Source organism: Microplitis mediator, chromosome 5 (assembly GCF_029852145.1).
Source record: "Microplitis mediator isolate UGA2020A chromosome 5, iyMicMedi2.1, whole genome shotgun sequence".
NCBI lineage: Eukaryota > Metazoa > Arthropoda > Insecta > Hymenoptera > Braconidae > Microplitis > Microplitis mediator.
This window is the reverse complement of record NC_079973.1, coordinates 11,032,320-11,053,497: the sequence shown is the minus strand read 5'-3', so window position 1 is coordinate 11,053,497 and position 21,178 is coordinate 11,032,320. Positions and strand designations below refer to the sequence as shown.

The following is a 21,178-nucleotide window of genomic DNA, read 5'->3' as shown; positions in this document are numbered from 1 at the left end:
CATATATTAAAAGTAAAAATTTTCCAAGAATTTTTTTGTGATGGTCAAGATTATTTTTAACATATTTGGTGTGTTAATTTTACAGTAAATTTTTATTTTTACTGTGAAGTAACTTCAAGACTTCATAAATGTTAATGACAACACAAAAAAAATGTTAACTTTTACATTTTATTTTTGTACCATGAATGATTTTTAGGTTATCAAAAGTGTCAACAATTATTATTTAACATTGAACTATTTTGTGATAGTAAACATGATCCTAAATTTAGCAGACAGTCAATAATTTTCGATTTTTTTTTAACAAATAAATTGCGAAAAAAAAATAAAAACATGCGTATGGAGAGAAATAAAAAAGCTATAGGTGCAATTTTTTTTTAAACTATGCGAATCATGAACTTTGTCAACTTAATTTCTTTATGCCCAATTGAAAATAAATAATACCAATGTCACAAAAATAATCACTAATCAAGCAGAACTGATGCTTAAGCAGATCTTTTCGAAAAAAAAAATTTTTTTTACCATTTTCTCTCCAACGATCTCTATTTTTACCATATCTCTCGAACGAATTGACCGATTGAGATGATTGAGGTAGCAATCGACGCGTTTTATTGAGTTCTAGAGCTGATCAAATTTAGGAATTGATTTATCTAGTCGTTTTTGAGAAATTTCAAAAAAACTAAAAAAAATTTTCTTTTTTTAATTCTTTCGACGACGGTTTCTCTTGAAAGAATGAACCAATTTTGATAGTATCCAACAAAGATGTTTTTGAATATTTTATTTTTGGAATATCTCCAAACGCACTCTACCGATCAAACTTAATTCATTACAGCTTGTAGGACTTAACAAGCCGCGCTAAATGCTACCTTGGAGATCAAAATCGGTTCGTCTGTTCAAAAGTTACAGAATATTTACATACATACATACGTACGTACATACACACATACATACACTTGGACATCATCTTGAAATTAGTCAGTATAACTCCCTAGAACGTCGAAACGTCAAGATCTGTCAGAAATTCGGTTTTCGAAAATCGGACCGAAATTAATAACTTCCCTTTTTTTTTTTTTTGAAAATTTTCAATTTTTTTAGCGGGAAGTTAAAAAAGAAGATAAATAACATTTTTTTCGCACTTAACGTACCGATAAATTTTTTTGATAACATTTATTAGTTTTTTACTACTAAGATTATTTTTACGGATGAAATCATGATAGTTTGGATGAATTCGAATGTTTCTGTGTTAATGAAGCATTAAAATTTGCTTTTAAGTAATAACTATAATAATTATTTAATACCAATAAAATAAATTTAGGATAGTAAAAAAAAAATTCTTTTCTTTTCAGTCGATTCAAATTTATTTATTTTACTGTTTTTAAGTGGAGACATATTTTTTTTTTGCCGAAAATTACAATTATTTAAAAATCTTAAGAGCCAAGTATCCTCCATAGCCAGGATGACCGCGATAATACCAACCAATTCCGCGAAGAGGTTCAGGTGCGTTTTGATCGGTAACGATTTCTTGTAAATCGATATACGGAACAGTATGTTGAAAAAAACCAGTAGTACCCTCATCAGATGCACAAAATCTGATTTTATTTTCGCATGATTTACTGAGTTCGGTATTCGTTCCTATCAAAGACGTAGGTAACAAAGAACTTCCACAATTTTTCACTAAGTCAGGGACACTGAAACGAATCAATAAACTAGTTAGTAAAACATAAATTTTTAACATCTCAATTACTGAAGCAGTCTACACACTGTGAAAAATTCCCAATAAATTTTACTATGGGTGCATAGTTACACCAGACTATAAGAAAACTGGTACAAAATTTGAAAGTGTCCCATAGTAAACGTATGCGCAGTCTACACGATTGTGGCCTATGCGCATACGTTTACTATGGGACACTTGGAAATTTTGTTCCAGTTTTCTTATAGTCCGGTGTTACTATGCGCCCATAGTAAAATTTACTGATAATTTATCACAGTGCACGGTAAGAAATATTTTTCGGAATATTTTGAAAGGGCCAAATTCGGTTGACATATAGATTAAAAGCCATAAAAAATAATTACCGGCTTAAGGCGGCCCTCATGTCCCGGTCTCTTTTAGGTCCGAGGAGTATATCAGATACAGCTCCATACATTTTAGCCCACGTCCCCCAGTTTTTGGGACTCGTTACATTACTGTGTTGGAATATTTTACATACTATTTTAGTATCTGTTTTGAAATTATACCAGCATGGTGGTGAATGCCATGCATTTCTTACCATGTAATATTCGAAAAATAATATATAATTACCTATTATTAGGACATTGAATATCCTTAACAATTTCATCTACATTATCATCGAGCTCGTAATCATCATTAAGATAACGTCCGCGCAATGATTTACCAAATGTAACACCTGCATAATAATGTAAGAAAACTAATTATTAAAAACTGCTTTTACAAACAATATTTGTTAGAGGTGAGTAGTTCCGGGCCTGTATAGTTCAATGAACTACGTCTTTTGTCGGATACGTATCCGATCGTTCCTCAAAATTCACTTTAGTATACTCACTAGTTTTTTTTTGTCCGCCACTGCCGTCATTACCAACAAGCAGTAAAGCAGCAGAATAATTTTTGATTAGTGATTTCTTATGGAACTTTGAGTTGAATACCAATCATAGTTCATTCTCTATTTAGTATAAAATGATATAGTTCGCCGTGAATGCGTCTTAAACACATAGGTCGCATAGTATAATGTTGTGTATACTAGAATATTTTGTCTACGTTCTAAAAACTGAACCTTCATGAGAATTAAAAACATTAGATAGTTCCACGGATATGATTCCAGGAACTAGATCTTTTTCACTCCGGAAACGTTCCAGGTTCAATCCGGAATGTTTCCGGAACTACCCACCTCTAATATTTGTTACTAAAACTATCACAAATAAATTACCTGTTACGACTGTATTCTCTGGTAATGTCATATCTACTAACATGATTTCTAGACCAACGTGAGTGTTATTACTTCTCCACTCTTGAACAACCTTCTTTGCTGAATTACAATTCTCAGAAATTTTCCACATTAAAGTGTTAGGATCAATTTGTCCTCCTGCTAGTAAACCTTGTTGAAGTTCAAGGTAAATTATGTTGCGATGTCTTTTAAATCGCACGCCAGTTGCAACACTGAAAAATAATACTTATTTGTAAAATATATTCTACACCCTCAAGAACACGGTGTCAGTCATCGCTATCTTGGTGTTAAAAGTATCGGTGTTAAATTTAATCCTATACACCACTCCACATTAAACAATAAAATTCTCTACAGCGGCAGAGGCAGTTATTCGACACCCGCGTGCTCAGGTGATCACCAAAGTTAAGCAGCAACGAGTATGATTGCTACTTGGTTGGGTGACCGCTTAGCCACGCGTCGGGCTCGAAGGCCTTTGAGTGTTAGGCGTGGGATGAAGATCTAGTGATCGGTAAAATGGGAATTTTATCGATTACTAGAGTTCGTGTCAGCCGCACAATGAAGGCAAAAAGAGAAGTAAGCAGTTTGCGATAAAATAAAACTCACTATCCATCATCCACTGAAACTGGATCATAACAAATGGAATCAACTAATTCACCACGATGATCAACCTCAGCATTATGCGTACGTTCGCACACACATGTGCAATCATTACCAGTATGATCCCGAGTTTTCTTTGCTTCTCTTAACGCTCTTGTCTGTTCACGATGGTTCTCGAGTATATAGGCGGCATGCCCTAATAGAAATAATTAAGTTTTAACTCAATTTCAAACCAGTAACTAGCCAGCGATATCGAGCCAAAACTAAAAATCCCGCCATCTACAATTCAGGCGCAAACATTAGTCACACAAATGTTCTGTGTGTGTTTATTTTTTTCGCTAATAATTCAAGATGTGTGTACTTTAATATGTAATGAATTTTATGATACATAATTATTGTACATATTAACAAATGGATGCAAAATTTGAACGTGACAGTTTTTTTTAAGCCGCCATATTTCATTGGATCAAACTAGCCAGTTACTAGACAAAAACTCGATTTCATTTCTACACGGGAAAGAATAATTAGGTGGTGCAACATGAACCAGACTAGGTGGGTCACCATGATTGTTCCATGTTTTTGCAAAATGAATGTCATGTTACCGTAACATGGAATAGATAGCTCTTTTGCAAAAACATGGAACAATCATGTAATGTTACTACAATATGAAAATTCATGTTGACTCAACATGATTTTTTCATGGTGACCAACCTAGACTCCTTCATGTTGGACCACCTAGTTATTTTTTTTCCGTGTACTAGGAAAATTTCCTGAATACTTCCTAAGCACCTCGTATATATAGTTTTCAGCCGCTTTCCGTCTTTCGGATTCCTGATTAATTTGTGGATGATTTCATAATATAATTTATTATTTACTTACTCTAATATATTGTCATAGTAAAGATCAACTTACTTTTTGAAACCAGCAGCCATGAATTATTCCTTTACAAGAATTTGGATAACTTAGATACCTTGGAATGATAGATTGACGCCATGATTGAAGTCCATCGCATTTACCGGAACAGTATTCGTCACCACGTAACAGTTCTTCATCAACAGTAACTGCATATATGCTATTAAATCTATCGAAATTGGCTAAAAAAATGAAACGTACACTTGAGTTTGTTACAATAATACTATTAAGAAAATTTTACGAATAAAATCTTGAGAGTAGAGGCTTCCAATTTAACCTCTGAAGAGTTGAACTATGAAATAAGCAATAGATGTATTGTTTACTTACCTCTTTCGCCATACTGCCTCCATCCAGGCGGATCGCCTTTTTGAATCGAAACTAATTCTGATGTCACTAGTGACACGTTTAATTTAATAATAACTATTAGCGCCCATATTGGAACACCGGATAAATAAAAATGAACCATTATTAATTTCTTAATAATAAAAAATAGTAATTTCGTTAGAAATTTATTATAGACCAGAAAACGGATCTGAATAAACTGAACAGCAGAAGTCCTATAACGCGTATCACGAAAGACGTATTAGCCGTGATTGACGTCATTATACGGCGTATGAGAGTTATCAATATCGTAGTAATGACAGTAATAATCTATGTCAAACATCTTAATCACATTGATAAATTTAATCTGTTTATAATTATATTTTTGTCATTAGTAAAAAATTACTCAATACTGATAAAACTTACAAGTCGTGAGAAAACGACTTTCATAACATTAATACACGATATTTTGAAAATTTCAATGGATGTTCATAGATTTCTTACTTCAAAGATTTTTGAAAAATTCAGGAAGTTATTGTTTTCACCCCGATTTGCGAAAATCGAGTTTTCATCAGATGTCGGTGTTTCGCGGTCCTAGAAAGCTATTCTGTCTATTTTCAGAATGATGTCCGAGTATATGTACACAGAAAAAAAGGGTTTCCTAGCGCAAAAAATTTTCACTCGCCCTAAGAAGTTTTTTGCAGTTCGAATTGGAAACTGGAATTTTCTTGGGGGGAGAACAACTTTTCTCGTTGCAAAATAGACTTTCTTAGGCGAAATTAAATTTCTTGCGCCCAGAAATTATTTTTTTCTGTGTATGCATGCGCGCGCGTATGCGTGTATGTATGTTTGTAAACTTTTTATAACTTTTTAACTAATAATCCGATTTGGATGGTTTTGGTGGCAATCAAAAAAGCTTGCTAGCCGACAACTTTCCTGTAAATTTTACATCAATCGGTTAGATAGATTTGGAGATATATTAAATAAACAAAAAAAAATTCCATGCACGACAATTGACAACTCGCGTCTCTTAGATTAAAATAATTTATATTTGATCATATAACGCAATAATCAATCGACTTAATACCGGGTTGAAATTATTCTGTATCTGTCTTTGTATTAGTATACAATTTGACTTGCTTCAGTGTAATCAAAAGAGAGTAGAGATAATTCAATGTGATTGAATGAGTCGAAAAAATTATTTCGATCACAAAGCGCCCTCATCGCTTCGCGCTCAAAGTGTGCAATGATGTTTTCTGCAAATATTCCACAAATCAATTTAGATAAAAACTTCTGTAAATTTCGCAGACTTTTCTGTAATTTTTACAGAACTGCTTCCGAGTATGTAATGTAAAACGTATTCGTAGGTAAGAATTTATAGCACCATATTTATTTCAGTAATTTAAAAAAAAACTATCTTCCGATACTTTTTTTGTGGGAAGAAAACGTGAATCATTTACAATATCGCAGCACATAAATGTATAAAAACTACTAATATGGGATATTACGTTGATAATTAATTGATTATAAAAATTCTCTGATATAAAACGTATCGTAATATATATCGATGTTATTGAAACATCACACGTATTACATACCAGCAAGAACTCTTGAGTTAATACGTGCTATCACCGCGGGCGGTCCCGTCGCCTCTCTTCCACGTGTGTTCATGTTTGTAGGGCGCGTGGCTCTGCTTATCAATCACTGCCATCGATATACCACTGTAATACCAATCAAGTTGACGTTCGTATCGCGAAGGCATGGCCAAAGTAACAAAACTACAATGCAACGTTATAAAAATAATGAAAGTTTCGCCACCAGCTATAAGTATTGGGTGGTCTTACATTAAGAAGATTTTGTAGTTGCCGAGATCTATTATTATGTCAGTCATGAAATAACGTTCAATATGTGCCAAATTTTTTCGCTTTTATTTTTCCGCATAGAAATTTATCTCATTATAATATTCGATCATGATAGAATACTGATAAGCTGACATTGAATGTAAGCAATCGTAAACATACGGCTTCAGATCAGGCATGCAATCATTCATTATAAATTCCTTTTTTTTTTTTCGAAGGCGCCAGTTACTCAATCGTATTAGCATTTATTTAAAAGTTCAACCCCCTCTTACCTCGTATTATTATGGTAATTATAAGCGTTAATTGTTTTTACTTTTTAATAGATATGTTTTATAGAGGAGGGGGGAATGGGCTTTTATTTATATTACATACAAGCAATTTTTTTCTTGAAGGGCTCAGTTTCCCCCACTCTCCTCGACTTAATTTATAGAAATAATGATTGAACTATGCTCATTTTTTATTTCTATATCGAACACTAGACGCAAAGATGCCCGTATGAAAATAACATATATGGTCAAAATATATGATAAAAATCAGAAAATATATGTGGCCAATTTAAATATATTTTCTGATATATTTCTTTTTATGTTAAAAAATATAAAATATTCTTCATATACGAGTCCGTACATCGAAAAAAATAATCGCTAGCTGCTAGTGATTATTTTCTTTAGCAGCTAGCGATTAAAAATCGCTAGCCGGAAGGGATTATTTCGCTAGCTGCTAACGATTTTTTCGCTAGTAGCTAGTACGGTGTAGGTAGGGGAACCTGGGACACGAGGGCATAAAATATATATGTCAATCATATACAAAAAATATATTTTTATCATATATGAAAATATATATTCTTGTCATATACGAAAACTATATTTTTATCATACATAAAAATATATATTTCTATCATATACGAAAAATATATTCTGATCATATATAAAAACATATATTTATATTGTGTATGGAAAAAAAATGTTTCTTATTCGTATGGCCAACTCCAATTAAATTAGATCTTAATTTTAATATACTCTTTAAATTGCAGTTACAATTTTCAAAATTAGTTAATTTGATGCGAATATATATACCCATACACATATAAATACACTGAATAAAACATATGCTTAAATATAACAAAGATAATATACGGTACCATATATAACATAAATTATATGCTACCATATATTTCATTTCATATAAAAATTTTATATTTTTTGAACATAAAAGGAAATATATCAATACATTATATTATAAGGTGAATGTAAATGTATATATAGCTTAATATAAAAAACATCTAAGTTACATATATGGAATACATATATTTGCTACTGTATATAATTTCATATTAAATCGGCCAAAATCTCTATATGATTTTTCATAATATACAATATAATATATCATATATTTTTTTGTTGCAAACATATATGATTTTACATATTTTAACCATATATTGTTTTTTCATACGCGTTAATTGAGATATCCGAGAAAAACTGCGGAATGAGACCTAAATGAGTCCAAAATCCCGAATTATTTTACCGCAAGAAATTATGCCCGATGGTTAAGGGCAACCGTTTTCAGCGAAACAAAATACCCTTTTCAATCTGACAACAAATATATCTCTACTCTAACTGAACAATTTCGCTGTGGCCGCAAACCATTACTTGAAGTAATAAATAATCATTCTGTTCGTTGTCATTTTTGTAACTTAGTAACATCAAATATTTTTGTATCCGTCTATATCAAGGCATGAATTTGGAACCGCAAATTCCTTACTTGCGGTTAAGAAAAATTTTTATTCAGCGTATAATTATTTACGGAAAGAAGTGAACATATAAATCCGTGAAGAGAAGCTAAACCATCTTTACATTGTTTGTATGCTATACCAGTCGGACAACTAGCTATATATTTACTGCTTTGTCGGTTTATAGACTTTATAATAGTTAAGTAAAAAAATTGCTCATGGTTTTCTCTTTTTATCGGTCTATTTCGAAAGATCACTATAGTATTCTTGTCGCAACACGACAGAATACTAAGAATCCATTACAGTTTACTGTAGATTTCTCAGTAAATAAATTGTTCAATCTGTCAAGTATAAGCATGTATTGTATTTGCGTAGAGAACGGGCTTTGTTTCTACAACGCATTGATCGAATTAACCATCTAAACAATCTTATAAAATTGCATTTGCATTTAGATTATTTTTATATCCATTAATTACCCGGATGAAGAAACACTATATGGTTAAAATATATAAAATCATATAGGTTTGCAACTAAAAAATATATGATATATTATATTATATATTATAAAAAATCATATAGAGATTTTGGCCGATTTAATATCAAATTGGATACAGCAGTAAATATATGTATTCCATATATGTAACTTACATGTTTTTATATTAAGCTCTATATACATTTACATTTACCTTATAATATATTGTATTGATATATTTCCTGTTATATTTAAAAAATATAAAATTTTTATATGAAATGAAATATATGGTGGCATATAATTTATATTATATATGGCACCATATATTTTCTTTGTTATATTTAAGCATATATTTTATTTGGTGTATGTATATGTATATGGGTATATACATTCGCATCACATTAACTAATTTTGAAAATTTTAACTGCAATTTAAAGAGTATATTAAAATTCAGATCTAATTTAATTGGAGTTGGTCATACGAACAAGAAACTTTTTTTTTCCATACACAATATAAATATATGTTTTTATATATGATCAGAATATATTTTTCGTATATGATAGAAATATATATTTTTATGTATGATATAAATATAGTTTTCGTATTTGACAAGAATATATATTTTCAAATATGATAAAAATATATTTTTTGTATATGATTGACATATATATTTTAAATATGCTAATACGGACTTGTATATGATGAATATTATATTTTTTAATATACAAAAAAATATATCAGAAAATGTAGTTTAATTGGACAGATATTTTCTGATAGTTATCATATATTTTTACATATATTTTGACCATATATGTTATTGTCATACGGGATATCTTCTGAATTTCATTTATTTTGTGATATTTCATAAAAATAAACATTTTAGAAAAATATACAATGTTTTTTTTTTTTTTTTTTATGAAATAATCGTTAAAAATTTTAAAACTTGTGGCTGTTTTCCGCGACAAAGAATTTTTTATTGTTGCATTCTACATTAATCTGGCTCTCGGTTCGCAGAATCAGAAAACAAAGAGAAGTCAAGGCAAGTAAATAAACGCACTGCAGTAGCGAGAATCAAGTAGCAGAAGAGAATGTAGAAGAGACTTTTAGTTCTCTGTGCCGACATCGTTCCACATACAATGCCGATCTCATTGGTATCGATTGATGGAAAGGTTGTCTGTTAATCGAAAAAATAGATTTTTTTATTACGAAACAGAAAACTTCACATTGCATTTATTTAAATAAATATATGAGAATTAACAATATATATAGAAGCTAATTTACATTATTACGCTTCATCGAGATAATAATCAGGCAAGATAAACACTTGGTAAGAAAACGGCATAAAACAATGACGTGAATAGAATTTTTTATGAAATATTACAGAGTCTTAATGCGGCATGCTTTGACATTTCGGCAAACGTATTACGGTCTAATTTGAATAAGTACTGCAGTCTTGAGATTTGAATGTAATATCTGGAGAAATTAAAAATCATAAAAAAAATTATGAAACTTGAAAAAATATATCACGCAGTCGAATAGTTACTTTTGTATGCAAGCAAAAAATTACGAAATGTTCCAACAATTTCATATTGTCTGTGACAAATATTAGACTACTGTATAAAGTCACTACAACCTGATAGTCAACATCAACTATTTTTAGTTTTGCATACGGAGTATAGCTCAGAGTTTTTACGGAATACTAAACATTATTTGTTACGTTTCAGTAAATTGTATATATTTTCAGGTTGTTTACAATATTAATATAACTTAAAATTGTATTTTTTATGGAAAGACTTTTTCCATGAAAATTGAAGATATCGATGATGACAAAGGTGTTAATGACAACCCAGGTTGAAATATCTAGCCTCATCGAACCCAAGTAAGCCTAAATCCAACCTCACTGAGTAAAAAAAAAGCATTTTGAGCCTTAAATGATGTTCAAAGAGCCTCAAATGATTCTCAAATATCCTCAAGAAGTCTCGATGAGCCTCAAATGAGCCTACTACTCGACCATGTAATTTAAATATGATTAGTATGATTTGAGGCTCTTTGATCATCATTTGAGGCTCAAAATGCTTTTTTTAATCAGCGAGGCTTGAAGCTTACTTGGGTTCGATGAGGCTAGATTGAGGCTAGATATTTCGACCTGGGTATAATAATAATGACTTTTTTATGATACCAGCATCAAAACTTAAAGTTTCAGTGCCTCTAGCCGGTTGAAACAAGCGAATTTCAGTCAGGGGTACCATGCAATTAAAGAAAACATAACATAGCCACTATAGTTTTTACCGAAAGTATTGTCTTGAAACTTTAGTCGGTGTCAATTAGTCTAGAACTATCGGATCCCTTTGTTAGCATTTTTATTAATTGGAATTAATAGCCCGTAAAATGCGATCACAGAAATATTTTACGATAAAAAAATTTATGAAACATTGTTTAGAAAACGTTTGTTTAAAATTAACCGTTCGACTGAAGAGAATGTTATTGACTATGAAAATAATGCATGTACTCACATATTTATATAAAAGTCGATGTCAAATCGCAATGACAGAGTGACACGAAAGGATTCTTTGTACAATCTGTGTTATACGATAATGGAGACATGGAGAAATACTACAAGGATATTAAATGCTGCGTTGATATGATAGTGGAGGTAAAACAGAATGATAGGAAACGTGTTGGAAACATCAGCAGGTACGTAATTTATATTCGCATGCAGAGATACCGTTGAATTTCTCGAAATACCCAAGATATATACTACACATAAAGTGAATACTAACAATAAGAATAAAAATATGTCTAATCTAAACAACACGGATTAAGTCTGTGGAAATATAACATGTGTGGGAACAAAAAAAAAAAAAACAGGTTAAATTAAATTTTTAATACGGATATACACTCAGAAAATTCGACGGTATTTTTCACATAAAAAGAAGTATTGGATTTAGAGAAAATTTTTTAATCATCAATTTTTACAAATGTATATCTGCATGCATATGTATAATGATTGAACGAACAAATGAACTCCTACTAAAAATTGCATAGACGCTAGTAGCAATTACATTTCGCGTGCCATTCGGCGATAACTCATCGACGGCAGCGTTCTGGCGCTCCTGGTTTATAAAAGTGAAGGTGGCCAAAAAAAAAAAATTATGTGAATTAGCCCTTCTTTACTCGACCCTACTTGGGAGCCAGGTATATAACCATCAAATATTCTCCACAGTTTTCTGAATTTATCAATAATACTTGACACGTTCCTATAAACTGAGCGAAAACAATTCAAATTTTTTTTGCACACCTCAAACACGACGCGCCGTGCGTCTTACGATCTACATTGGTTTCTCGACTAATTTACTCACTTTAAATCGTCCCTACTTTTTTTTGATTACACTAAAATGGGTTAAATTGTATACTAGTACAAAGATAATTTACTGAGGAATAATTCCGACCCGGTATTAACTCGATTCATTATTCCATTGATTTAAAATTAACTATTTTAATCCGAAAAACTAGTGCTGCGAATTGTCCTGTATGATCTTCGGAACCACGATAACTTTAGAAAAATATAATAAATTAGCCTAATTTTTTTTTAGTAGCTTTGAATCTTTTGTCGCAAGAACCCTATGGAAAATCACTATCTAAATCTTTTCTGTTTAATTTTGTAATTAATAAAATACTAAAAGCCGGTAATTAATGAAAAATTTAGCTGCCATTTTTTATTTTTATTATTATTATTTTTTCTTTTTTTTCCTCCACCAACTGCTGGCAGCAGCACTAGTGTGACAGTAGTACTAAAAAATAAAAAGCGACATCTAAGAAAAAAGGCGGGATATTTAAAAAAATTTAAAATAATGAAAATTGAACTGAAAGAAAAAACTAAAAAATGGAACTAAAATTAAAAAATAATATTAATAAGTTAGAAGTTAACTAATAATTAATAACGTAAAAAAATTGATTAGGGGAGGAAGGGGCAAAGTAGGCCCCTTAAAATTTTCAAAACTTAAAAAAATATGGGGGCAAAGTGGGCCCGTCAAAATTTTCTATACGCCAATAAATTCGGACGGATAATAAGCAATGAGGGTTAAAATAGACCACCAAAACTGGTCATTAAATGTAATTTATTAAGAAAGTTAAATATAATAAAATTACGTCTTAAAGTTACATCGCAAGTGACTTTTATATTATTAAAATACAATTTTTTTATAGTTATTTGCAAATATCACACGCATAAAGAATAGAAAATATAAAATCCGAAATTTTTTGGAGAGCCCACTTTGCCCCTAATTTTCGAATTTTAAATTTTAATGGACGCAGCATAATGAAGCGAAAATAAGTATCAACGGTCTAAAAAAAGTAAACGCGTAAAAAAAATTAATGATATTATGATTATTTTTCTTAAGGGGTGAACTTTGCCCCCTTCTTTCCTAATAAGAAAATAAACTATTAATAATTATCATGAGCAATTGAGGTGTGCAATTTTGGATTTTCCACTATTTTCCTTTTTTATCCAAATTCTTATTGGATTAATATTTTCTGATAAAAATCAGTGTTTTAAGATCATTTAGTTACCATTTCTGACAACATAAATTAATTAATTAAGTAAAAAAAATATTCACATATTTAAATTTATGTAGCATTCACACCTATAATATTAATATTTAAATACAATTAGTATACTTATAATGTAAATCTTTGTAAATATATTCAACGATACTCGCAGCTATAAATAAAGTATACTGTGAGAAATAATAATAAACGAGCGTTTACCTCTCCTTAATCATTCACACTTATTTTATGTAATGCCACGCGTGAACGCTCTTATACATACCGTGTACTATTGCACTGTCAACATTTATAACTAAAAGTTACTGAACCCGTAACAGACAGTAACGCCTGTATGACGGTTTCACAATTATAAACATGTGGTTCATAATCGAATCACTCTCGTTTATTACTCGGTTTTAATTATTTCACTGCAGCTTAATGTTAAACTAATTATCATAAATATTAGCGCAGTTTACATTCTGTTCAATACATATTTTCTAAGCTAATGTACAGATGTAGAGGTTAAGAAGTTTAAATTACTCTATTTTCTTTTCAATATGCAATCTATTATAATTTGAAGTCATTTGAATTTATTACTTTGTGGTGAAAATATCGGATAGAAATAAATTAACTTTCATGTTTATTATTAATTTATAAAGTATCCGAAGTGAACTTTTATTAAAAATTCACTCCTTCATTGGGGATTCCGGAATTAAAAAAAAAATCTCTGATTCGGACATGGAGTAAACGTCCTATTAAATCTGCTCCGAATTTGATTCGTATTCTTTTTCGAAAATTTTGACCATGGGATATTAGGGGTACCAAAAAGTTCGTCTCGGTTTTAACAAAAAAGTTTTTATTTATAAAAATGGAGTAAAGTACAAATCTCAATAAATTTAGTGCCCATTAGCTTCTGCTTCTTTCTCCCAATGCGTAGGCAGCTCATAGATTTTTTGGCGAAAAAAGGCTTTTGGTCTTGACGCTGTGAATTCGTCGAACACTTTTCGAACTTCGTTTTCATTCTGGAATTGCTTCGCTAGGTTGTTTAATAAGGATCGAAAAAGCCAGTGGTCGCCTGTTGCAATGTCTAGTGAGTATGCCGGATGTGGTACAATTTCTCATTGCAGTTCATTTATGGATCGTATCACAAATTACCGGAACCATTGTAAATTTTACAATGGACATAGTACTCACTAAAAGTGAATTAGTGAGAATCACTATTTGGCAGTTAATGGTCACTCATTGCCAGTGAAAAGTATACTACTGTTTGAGTTAATGACACTTTTCACTAGTGATCAGTAAATAGTCACTATTTTCACTATTTCAAATTTAAGAAAGCAATTTTTGCGTGTGATTATATCCATTTTCAGCAGGTGGTCAACATGGTTCGGCTTTAGTATTGAGACCGTAGGAAATCAATCAAAAATAATTTCTCCTCACAGTCGTTTTTGTGAAACTCGTAAAGTAGATCACAAACAACAGTATACGCTAATTCAAGAATTAACTACCGCAAAGCGTGCTTTAGAAGTCAACATCTACACTCGGAAAATTAAATAATTTTGTTTATTATAGTAAATTGTTAATTCCAATCATCTAGAATGATTGGAACGTTTTTCAATGCAAAAATAGTTAGTGTTGTAATTTTTTTTCATAGAATTAATAATTATTGGATGATAACTTCTGCAATAAAATTTGTAACAGTTACTATCAGGATGGTAACAATTACCATCGGAATGATAACAGGTACTATCAAGGATGGTAATTAATATTATTGATTGCAATGAAAAAATTGATTGAAAATTCAATAATTTTCAAGTACTGCTGCAAAATTGTTAATTTTCGAATACAAATATGGTGACAAACATACTTAAGTTTTATTTAGAAAATTTTTACAAGAAAATGACTATTTTGTAAAAGTTAAAATACAAGTATTAAAATTATTTATATTATAAACTCTTGATTGGCGTACTAGCCCTATGTTAATTTTACTTTCAAATTGTATTTTCTATTTAAATCCATAATTTAGTAATGTACATTTTATTGTTTAAAATTTCGAAATGAGTTACCGTACAGTCGTCTAGATCAGCGGAGGATAAAAATTTTCAAGCGAGAGAGCTTCTGTCGATATCTTTGAATTATTGAGTATGCGGTTCAAAATAACAATCATCCAAGTACTGAGTAATTAATAAAATTTGGTCATTATTAACATTTAGTATTTTTTGAACCTTGTACACGAAAAAAACGAATTTCGTCCTGATAACAAAAGACGGGATAGCGAAAGATTTTGTTATTATGACAAACATGATTAGCTTACGGTAACAAATGAATTTGTTATAGTAACAAATGAATTTGTGTCATAATTAAGAAGTTGATTTGTTATGAGAACACATGATGTTTATTATAATAATATCGTCATATCTTAAAGCCGGCATTTGCTACCATAAGTAATCTTAGCTTATGATTACAAAAATTTCTGTTAATGCTACAAATTCATTCTGTTACTTTACCAAATCAGTTTTTTTATTGAAACACAACAGTTTTGTTACAGATACAAACCGTTGCTTGGCCCAATGAGGAATTTGCTAGCATTACAAAAACATTGTAATCCCAACGAATGCTTCGTTATCCGTATATTAAGGCAGAATTTTGTTACGTAAATTATCTTATCTTGTAGTCACAAAAAATTTTTTTCCGTGTAAATATTATAATTTCTGATGGTAACTGTTACCATCTGGATTGTAAATATAACTATTTTGAATAATAATAATAATTAACTGTAGTTAAGAAACAGGATTGTAAGAATTATTATAAATATGGTGAATATTACAATCTAGATGATTTATACAATCATCTAGATAATTTTTACTACTATCGGATAGATGGTAGAAATTTTACCATAACTAGATAGTAATTCCTATTATTTAATTTTCTAAGTGTAGTGGAAACGGGGCGTATTTTTTTGTACTAATAATATAGATCATTACTAACTTTAATTACTAATACTTATTATCCACTTGTGCCTGATGTGCATACTCTCTAAAAATGAATCAGTGGAATTCACTTCGAATTAGTGAATATTCACTGGGAACCAGCTATAAGTATACCACTGGTTGAATTAGTGGTATACTTATAGCTGTAGAAATAGTTACTATCCACTGATTTGCAGTGAATTTCACTAATTTATTTTTAGAGGGTAAACAAAATTGTCGGCGTAATTATAAAGAAATATCCTCATTTTTATTTATGACTACAAGCATTAATTTAATTGTGTATGAGTATTTTTAACATTTAGACTACAATCTCTAAGATTTATGTTCATCAGAATTACTCCTGCTTCGCCAAAAATCTGTCTCGTAATCAGGGAATAATTGATTTTAATGACGATGACTCATTATCATTATCATCATAATTAATTACAGCAGTTAATTTTGGATACTATATGATAATTTTATTTATTATTCACATCGTAATAGATAACACGTTAATTTTTTCATTATAATCAAATAGTCGGACATTTAATTATCCTCAGAAGTAAATGATTAGCATATTCCTGGTATGACAGTTAATGTTGATATGAAAAATGCAAATAGCACAGGGTTGATCAAAAAATTATAAACAACAATTATGAAAGACCACTCGAGGTTTAACAATAATTACACTGATTATTATAGGGTAGGGAGGCAGCCATCGAGAAATAAATTACAGGTGTGCTTTGCTGCATGCAGTCAACACATTGCATATAGGCTGTTTCTTTTAAATTGATCTATATCAGATTCTTCCGTGATATCCGCATGACATTCAGGTGGAATAGAAGGAGAGATATGGCGTCAATACCAGCTGCTTCTACAAATATTTTATTGGCCCACACAAAAACTTGTTCCTCGTTTTTTTAATTACAAAAAAAACGTGAAACTTTAAAAGATTTTTGATTAAATTTCAATTATTGATAAAGAATTTGAAACCTCAAAAGTAGACTTTGTAGCGTTTCCTGGTATTCTGAGTTCAAAAAATCGATACTTTCAAAAATTGTGATTCGTCTCTATGAGCAACTGAGATAATCTCATCTATTACTTGTGTACACGTAAAAAAAATGCGGAGTTGAATTTACTACACTAAACTAGTAATAATTGAACGACATTTTGTGGTCATCGTAATGATAAATCTAGTAGCATGAAACGATAAGATTAATCTCTACTGTAGTAGTTCGTTACTATTCGACTGGGGTAAAAATTTGTAGGCTCAGTAACTACTCAATGTAGTATGGAAAACTCATCCTGCGGTTTCTGTAACCACACAATTTAATAAGAATTTGCTGGCATTACTATTTTTGGAGTAAACAATATCACATAATTTGTACAATCTACTCCAATGTGGAGTAAAATGACTGACAAACGAAAACAACAGCGCCATCTTCAACTTTTTTACCCCACTGTGTGGGTATACTGGCGCCACAATTGTAGTTATAATTACTCCATCTTTAAATGTGTGAATTATAACCTTCAAAATTACGCGCTTGTATTTTATATCAACAAAAATTAAATATTCAATGAAACTATGTTAGTAATACAAGAATTTATTTGTCATAAAGATAATTCAAAATGAAAAAAAAATATCATGAAATATAGAAAAAAAATCTACTTTAAAAATTTAGTGCGTGTGACATTTCGGATTAATTATTTACAAATCCATTTTAATATATTTAAAAAGTCTTTGTGCGAATAATATGAAATAAATTTAAAAATTTTTAAAACTGTTTAAATACTATGAAAAATAATAAATATCAATTAATATATATTTAATAAATAAATTAAGGATAAAAAATTTAAACTATGATGTGGAGTAGTAAGAACCCCAGCTGTCATTTACCAAGGAGTTGTTTTTACCAACGATGCTAGTAGATGTTACTACAGTTTGTGTACCACAATAGGCTAGTAGTCATTACTAAATGTAGTATATGTACTCCCGATTGTGGTAAATTCAACTACACTTTTTTTAGGTGTATGAGGAAGATAATGAATAAAAAATTATTAAACTGCAACATATTATGAATATAAAAATGAGCATTGATCAAAATACCTGATTTATTTATATATTTAATTGAAAAACACAAAAGATAAATCAATAGCTCAGTGCTATAAGTTGGTAAGAAGATTTACACGAAGGTATTTGTTTGAATTATTTTATAGTGTCCGATCATACACCTTATTATCCGATTGTCGTCGTTTATTCACAAGTGCAGAGGTATTGCGTTTGTAAACTGCAAGAGTATAAGCCAAGACAGTTTGGTTTCGCTTTCGTCTTCTTGCGGGATATTCTCGCATCTTTTGCTTTTTCTTTATATACATCGTTCTTCGTCCAGCTCATATATTTTTCACCAGTTTGGTCTCTTCTCCCCACACTGTTGGTCTACATTGCGCGGACTCTTCACCGTCCGGCGAAGATTGTCGCGCGATTAGTCTGAAACCGCGATGTCACGCTGGAAGATGCATGGGTTTTGCAGTCCAGCCGTTATATACATGCACACACGCACTTTTATCCGGGACCCGTGGACCGTTTATATACGGTAACGCCGTAAGTGCATAATCGCTGATCACATCTGCTTGCACTTTGCGTCAGACCCCAACACCTTGTATTTTTCTCTCTTCCTCTTTATTCTTTACATATATTTATGTATAAATACATATATATATATGTATTGCTTTGCACCGTTCTGGGCATATCCTTCGTCTTCACAACACGTAAGGACTGTTCTTACAGATCTGAGTATCACGTTGAGCTCTTTCTGGTTACGTATCGAACAGACGTAAAAATTGCTTACACGTTTTATTTTCTTATGATACACAGACTGTTATTTATCTTTTTTACACACCTCAAGCGCGATGCGCTGTGTATGCTTTGTGATCGAAATTACTTTGTCGACTAATTCATCTCTACACTAAAAAATTAACGGAGTAAATGCAGAGCTGATGATAATTTATTTATTTGATCCCCTCGGAGTGGATTCACTCCTAAAGGGAGTCTATTTTATTATTGCTCTGCATTGGAATGAATTCGGATTTAAATCAAATCGAGATCACTCGAGCGTCACTTCGTTGTAAAAAGGAATTTACTATTTACTCCAATCGCGAAGTGATTTTTTTTTTAAATTCTGGAATCCCTATCCAAAAGTTCTCATAGAATTTACTAGGATGTGTCCAAAGCCGCATAGAATCCTATAAACTTGTATTGGTTTTTAAGCGGCTTTTGACCCATTCTAGTGGATTCTATGGGGACTTTTGGATAGGGATCCGAGTGACGAAGTGGATTCGGAATTGAATAATATTCTTAATCACTGCGAATTCACTCCTAATATATTACAATGAACACTATTTTGATTACAATAAAATAGGTTAAATTGTATGCTAGTACAAAGACAATTTATTAAGGAATAATTTCGACCCGGTATTAAGTCGATTCATTATTTCATTGATTTAAAATGAATTATTTTAATCCAAGAAACCAGTGCTGCCAATTGTCCTGTATGAATCTTCGGAACCACGATAACTTTAGAAAAATATAATAAATTGGCCTAATTTTTTTTTAGTAGCTTTGTATCTTTTGCCGCAAGAACGCTATGGAAAATCACTATCTAAATCTTTTTTGATTAATCGTAATTAATAAAAAACTTAAAGCCGGTAATTAATGAAAAATTTGGCCGCCATTTTTTATTTTTATTATTATTATTTTTTCTTTTTTTCATCCACCAACTTCTGGCAGCAGCACTAGTGTGACAGTAGGACTAAAAAATAAAAAGCGACATCTAAGAAAAAAGGCGGGATATTTAAAAAAATTAAAAATAATGAAAATTGAACTGAAAGAAAAAACTAAATAATGGAACTAAAATTAAAAAATAAAATTGAAAAGTGAAAATTTAATTACTAATTAATAGTATAAAAAATGATTTAAATAATAAAATTAAAGTAATAATAAAAAAATGAAACATTAATTATTACGAGCGATTGAGGTGCGCACTTTTGGATTTTCGATTCTTTTATATTTTAATGTAAATTTAAAAAGTTGTTTGGTTATAAAATATATCAGAACATATCTTCCATTCTGGAGTGCGGCTGATAAGTATAAGAAAAGGTGTTGATTCTCACCCTTTTAAGTTTATACACAAAAGCAATGGATATTGTATGTATTCGTTAAGACATTTGTATGGTAACACGATGGCAGTTCTATCGCCGACGTTCAGAACATTCACTTCCACGTAACGAATGGCAAATATCCTGACTTTTTATTCTATGCAGAATAATCATTAGATAAAGTGATTTTCTCATATTATATTCAATAAATAAATTAAAACAATGGTACAGCCATAAAAAATAATTGTATTCATTTTGAGAAATAAAAAGCCATGTGATAAAATTCAAAAAAAATTTTTTTTTTAAATGAAATTTCAGAATCAAACTCCGAAAAGTAAACAAAAATAGCCAAAGAAATGGCGAATATGAATGATTCAGTGAAACGAATGAAGAAACACAAATATACAGACAGACCGACAAATAATTCACCAGGACTCATTATTCAAGCAGCTTTTTACTTTAATCACATTAATGAAGCATTTAATCTCGCCGCATGTTTAACAAGTTGACGGTGTGTGGCCTATCTCTACAGTTTAAGTCGACGAGAATTCTTTTACTACCCAAGTGAGGCAACACTGTTAGCCTCCAACCTGCGCCTTTATTATTATTTTCATTAGTCAGACGATCTTCTTTCTAAGCCTCTCTTATTCGCGGTGATCCCT

The 21,178-nt window shown here is 30.7% G+C and overlaps 2 protein-coding genes across 4 annotated transcripts in view; both read right to left on the bottom strand.

The window, feature by feature from the left end:
* Window positions 1-21,178, bottom strand: part of LOC130667638 (homeotic protein antennapedia-like) — a 193,115-nt gene that overhangs the window by 96,054 nt on the left and 75,883 nt on the right. The gene's annotated exons all lie outside the window — the stretch shown is intronic.
* LOC130667639 (uncharacterized) lies at window positions 1,349-3,814 on the bottom strand. Its single transcript, XM_057469371.1, has 5 exons — window positions 3,561-3,814; window positions 2,940-3,169; window positions 2,297-2,402; window positions 2,071-2,181; window positions 1,349-1,685 (listed from the first exon to the last, which is right to left on the bottom strand). Exons 2-5 carry the CDS (start codon window positions 3,067-3,069, stop codon window positions 1,412-1,414), a joined length of 621 nt encoding a protein of 206 aa, XP_057325354.1. The 5' UTR covers window positions 3,070-3,169; window positions 3,561-3,814; the 3' UTR covers window positions 1,349-1,411.

Excerpts from the sequence above, each read along its gene's own strand:
- LOC130667639 (XM_057469371.1), bottom strand. The coding sequence starts at position 3,069 with ATGTGGAAAATTTCTGAGAATTGTAATTCAGCAAAGAAGGTTGTTCAA. Across the intron at positions 2,403-2,939 it reads AGAGAATACAGTCGTAACAG|GTGTTACATTTGGTAAATCA; the intron begins GTAATTTATTTG and ends ATTATTATGCAG. Across the intron at positions 2,182-2,296 it reads ATTCAATGTCCTAATAATAG|TAATGTAACGAGTCCCAAAA; the intron begins GTAATTATATAT and ends ATTCCAACACAG.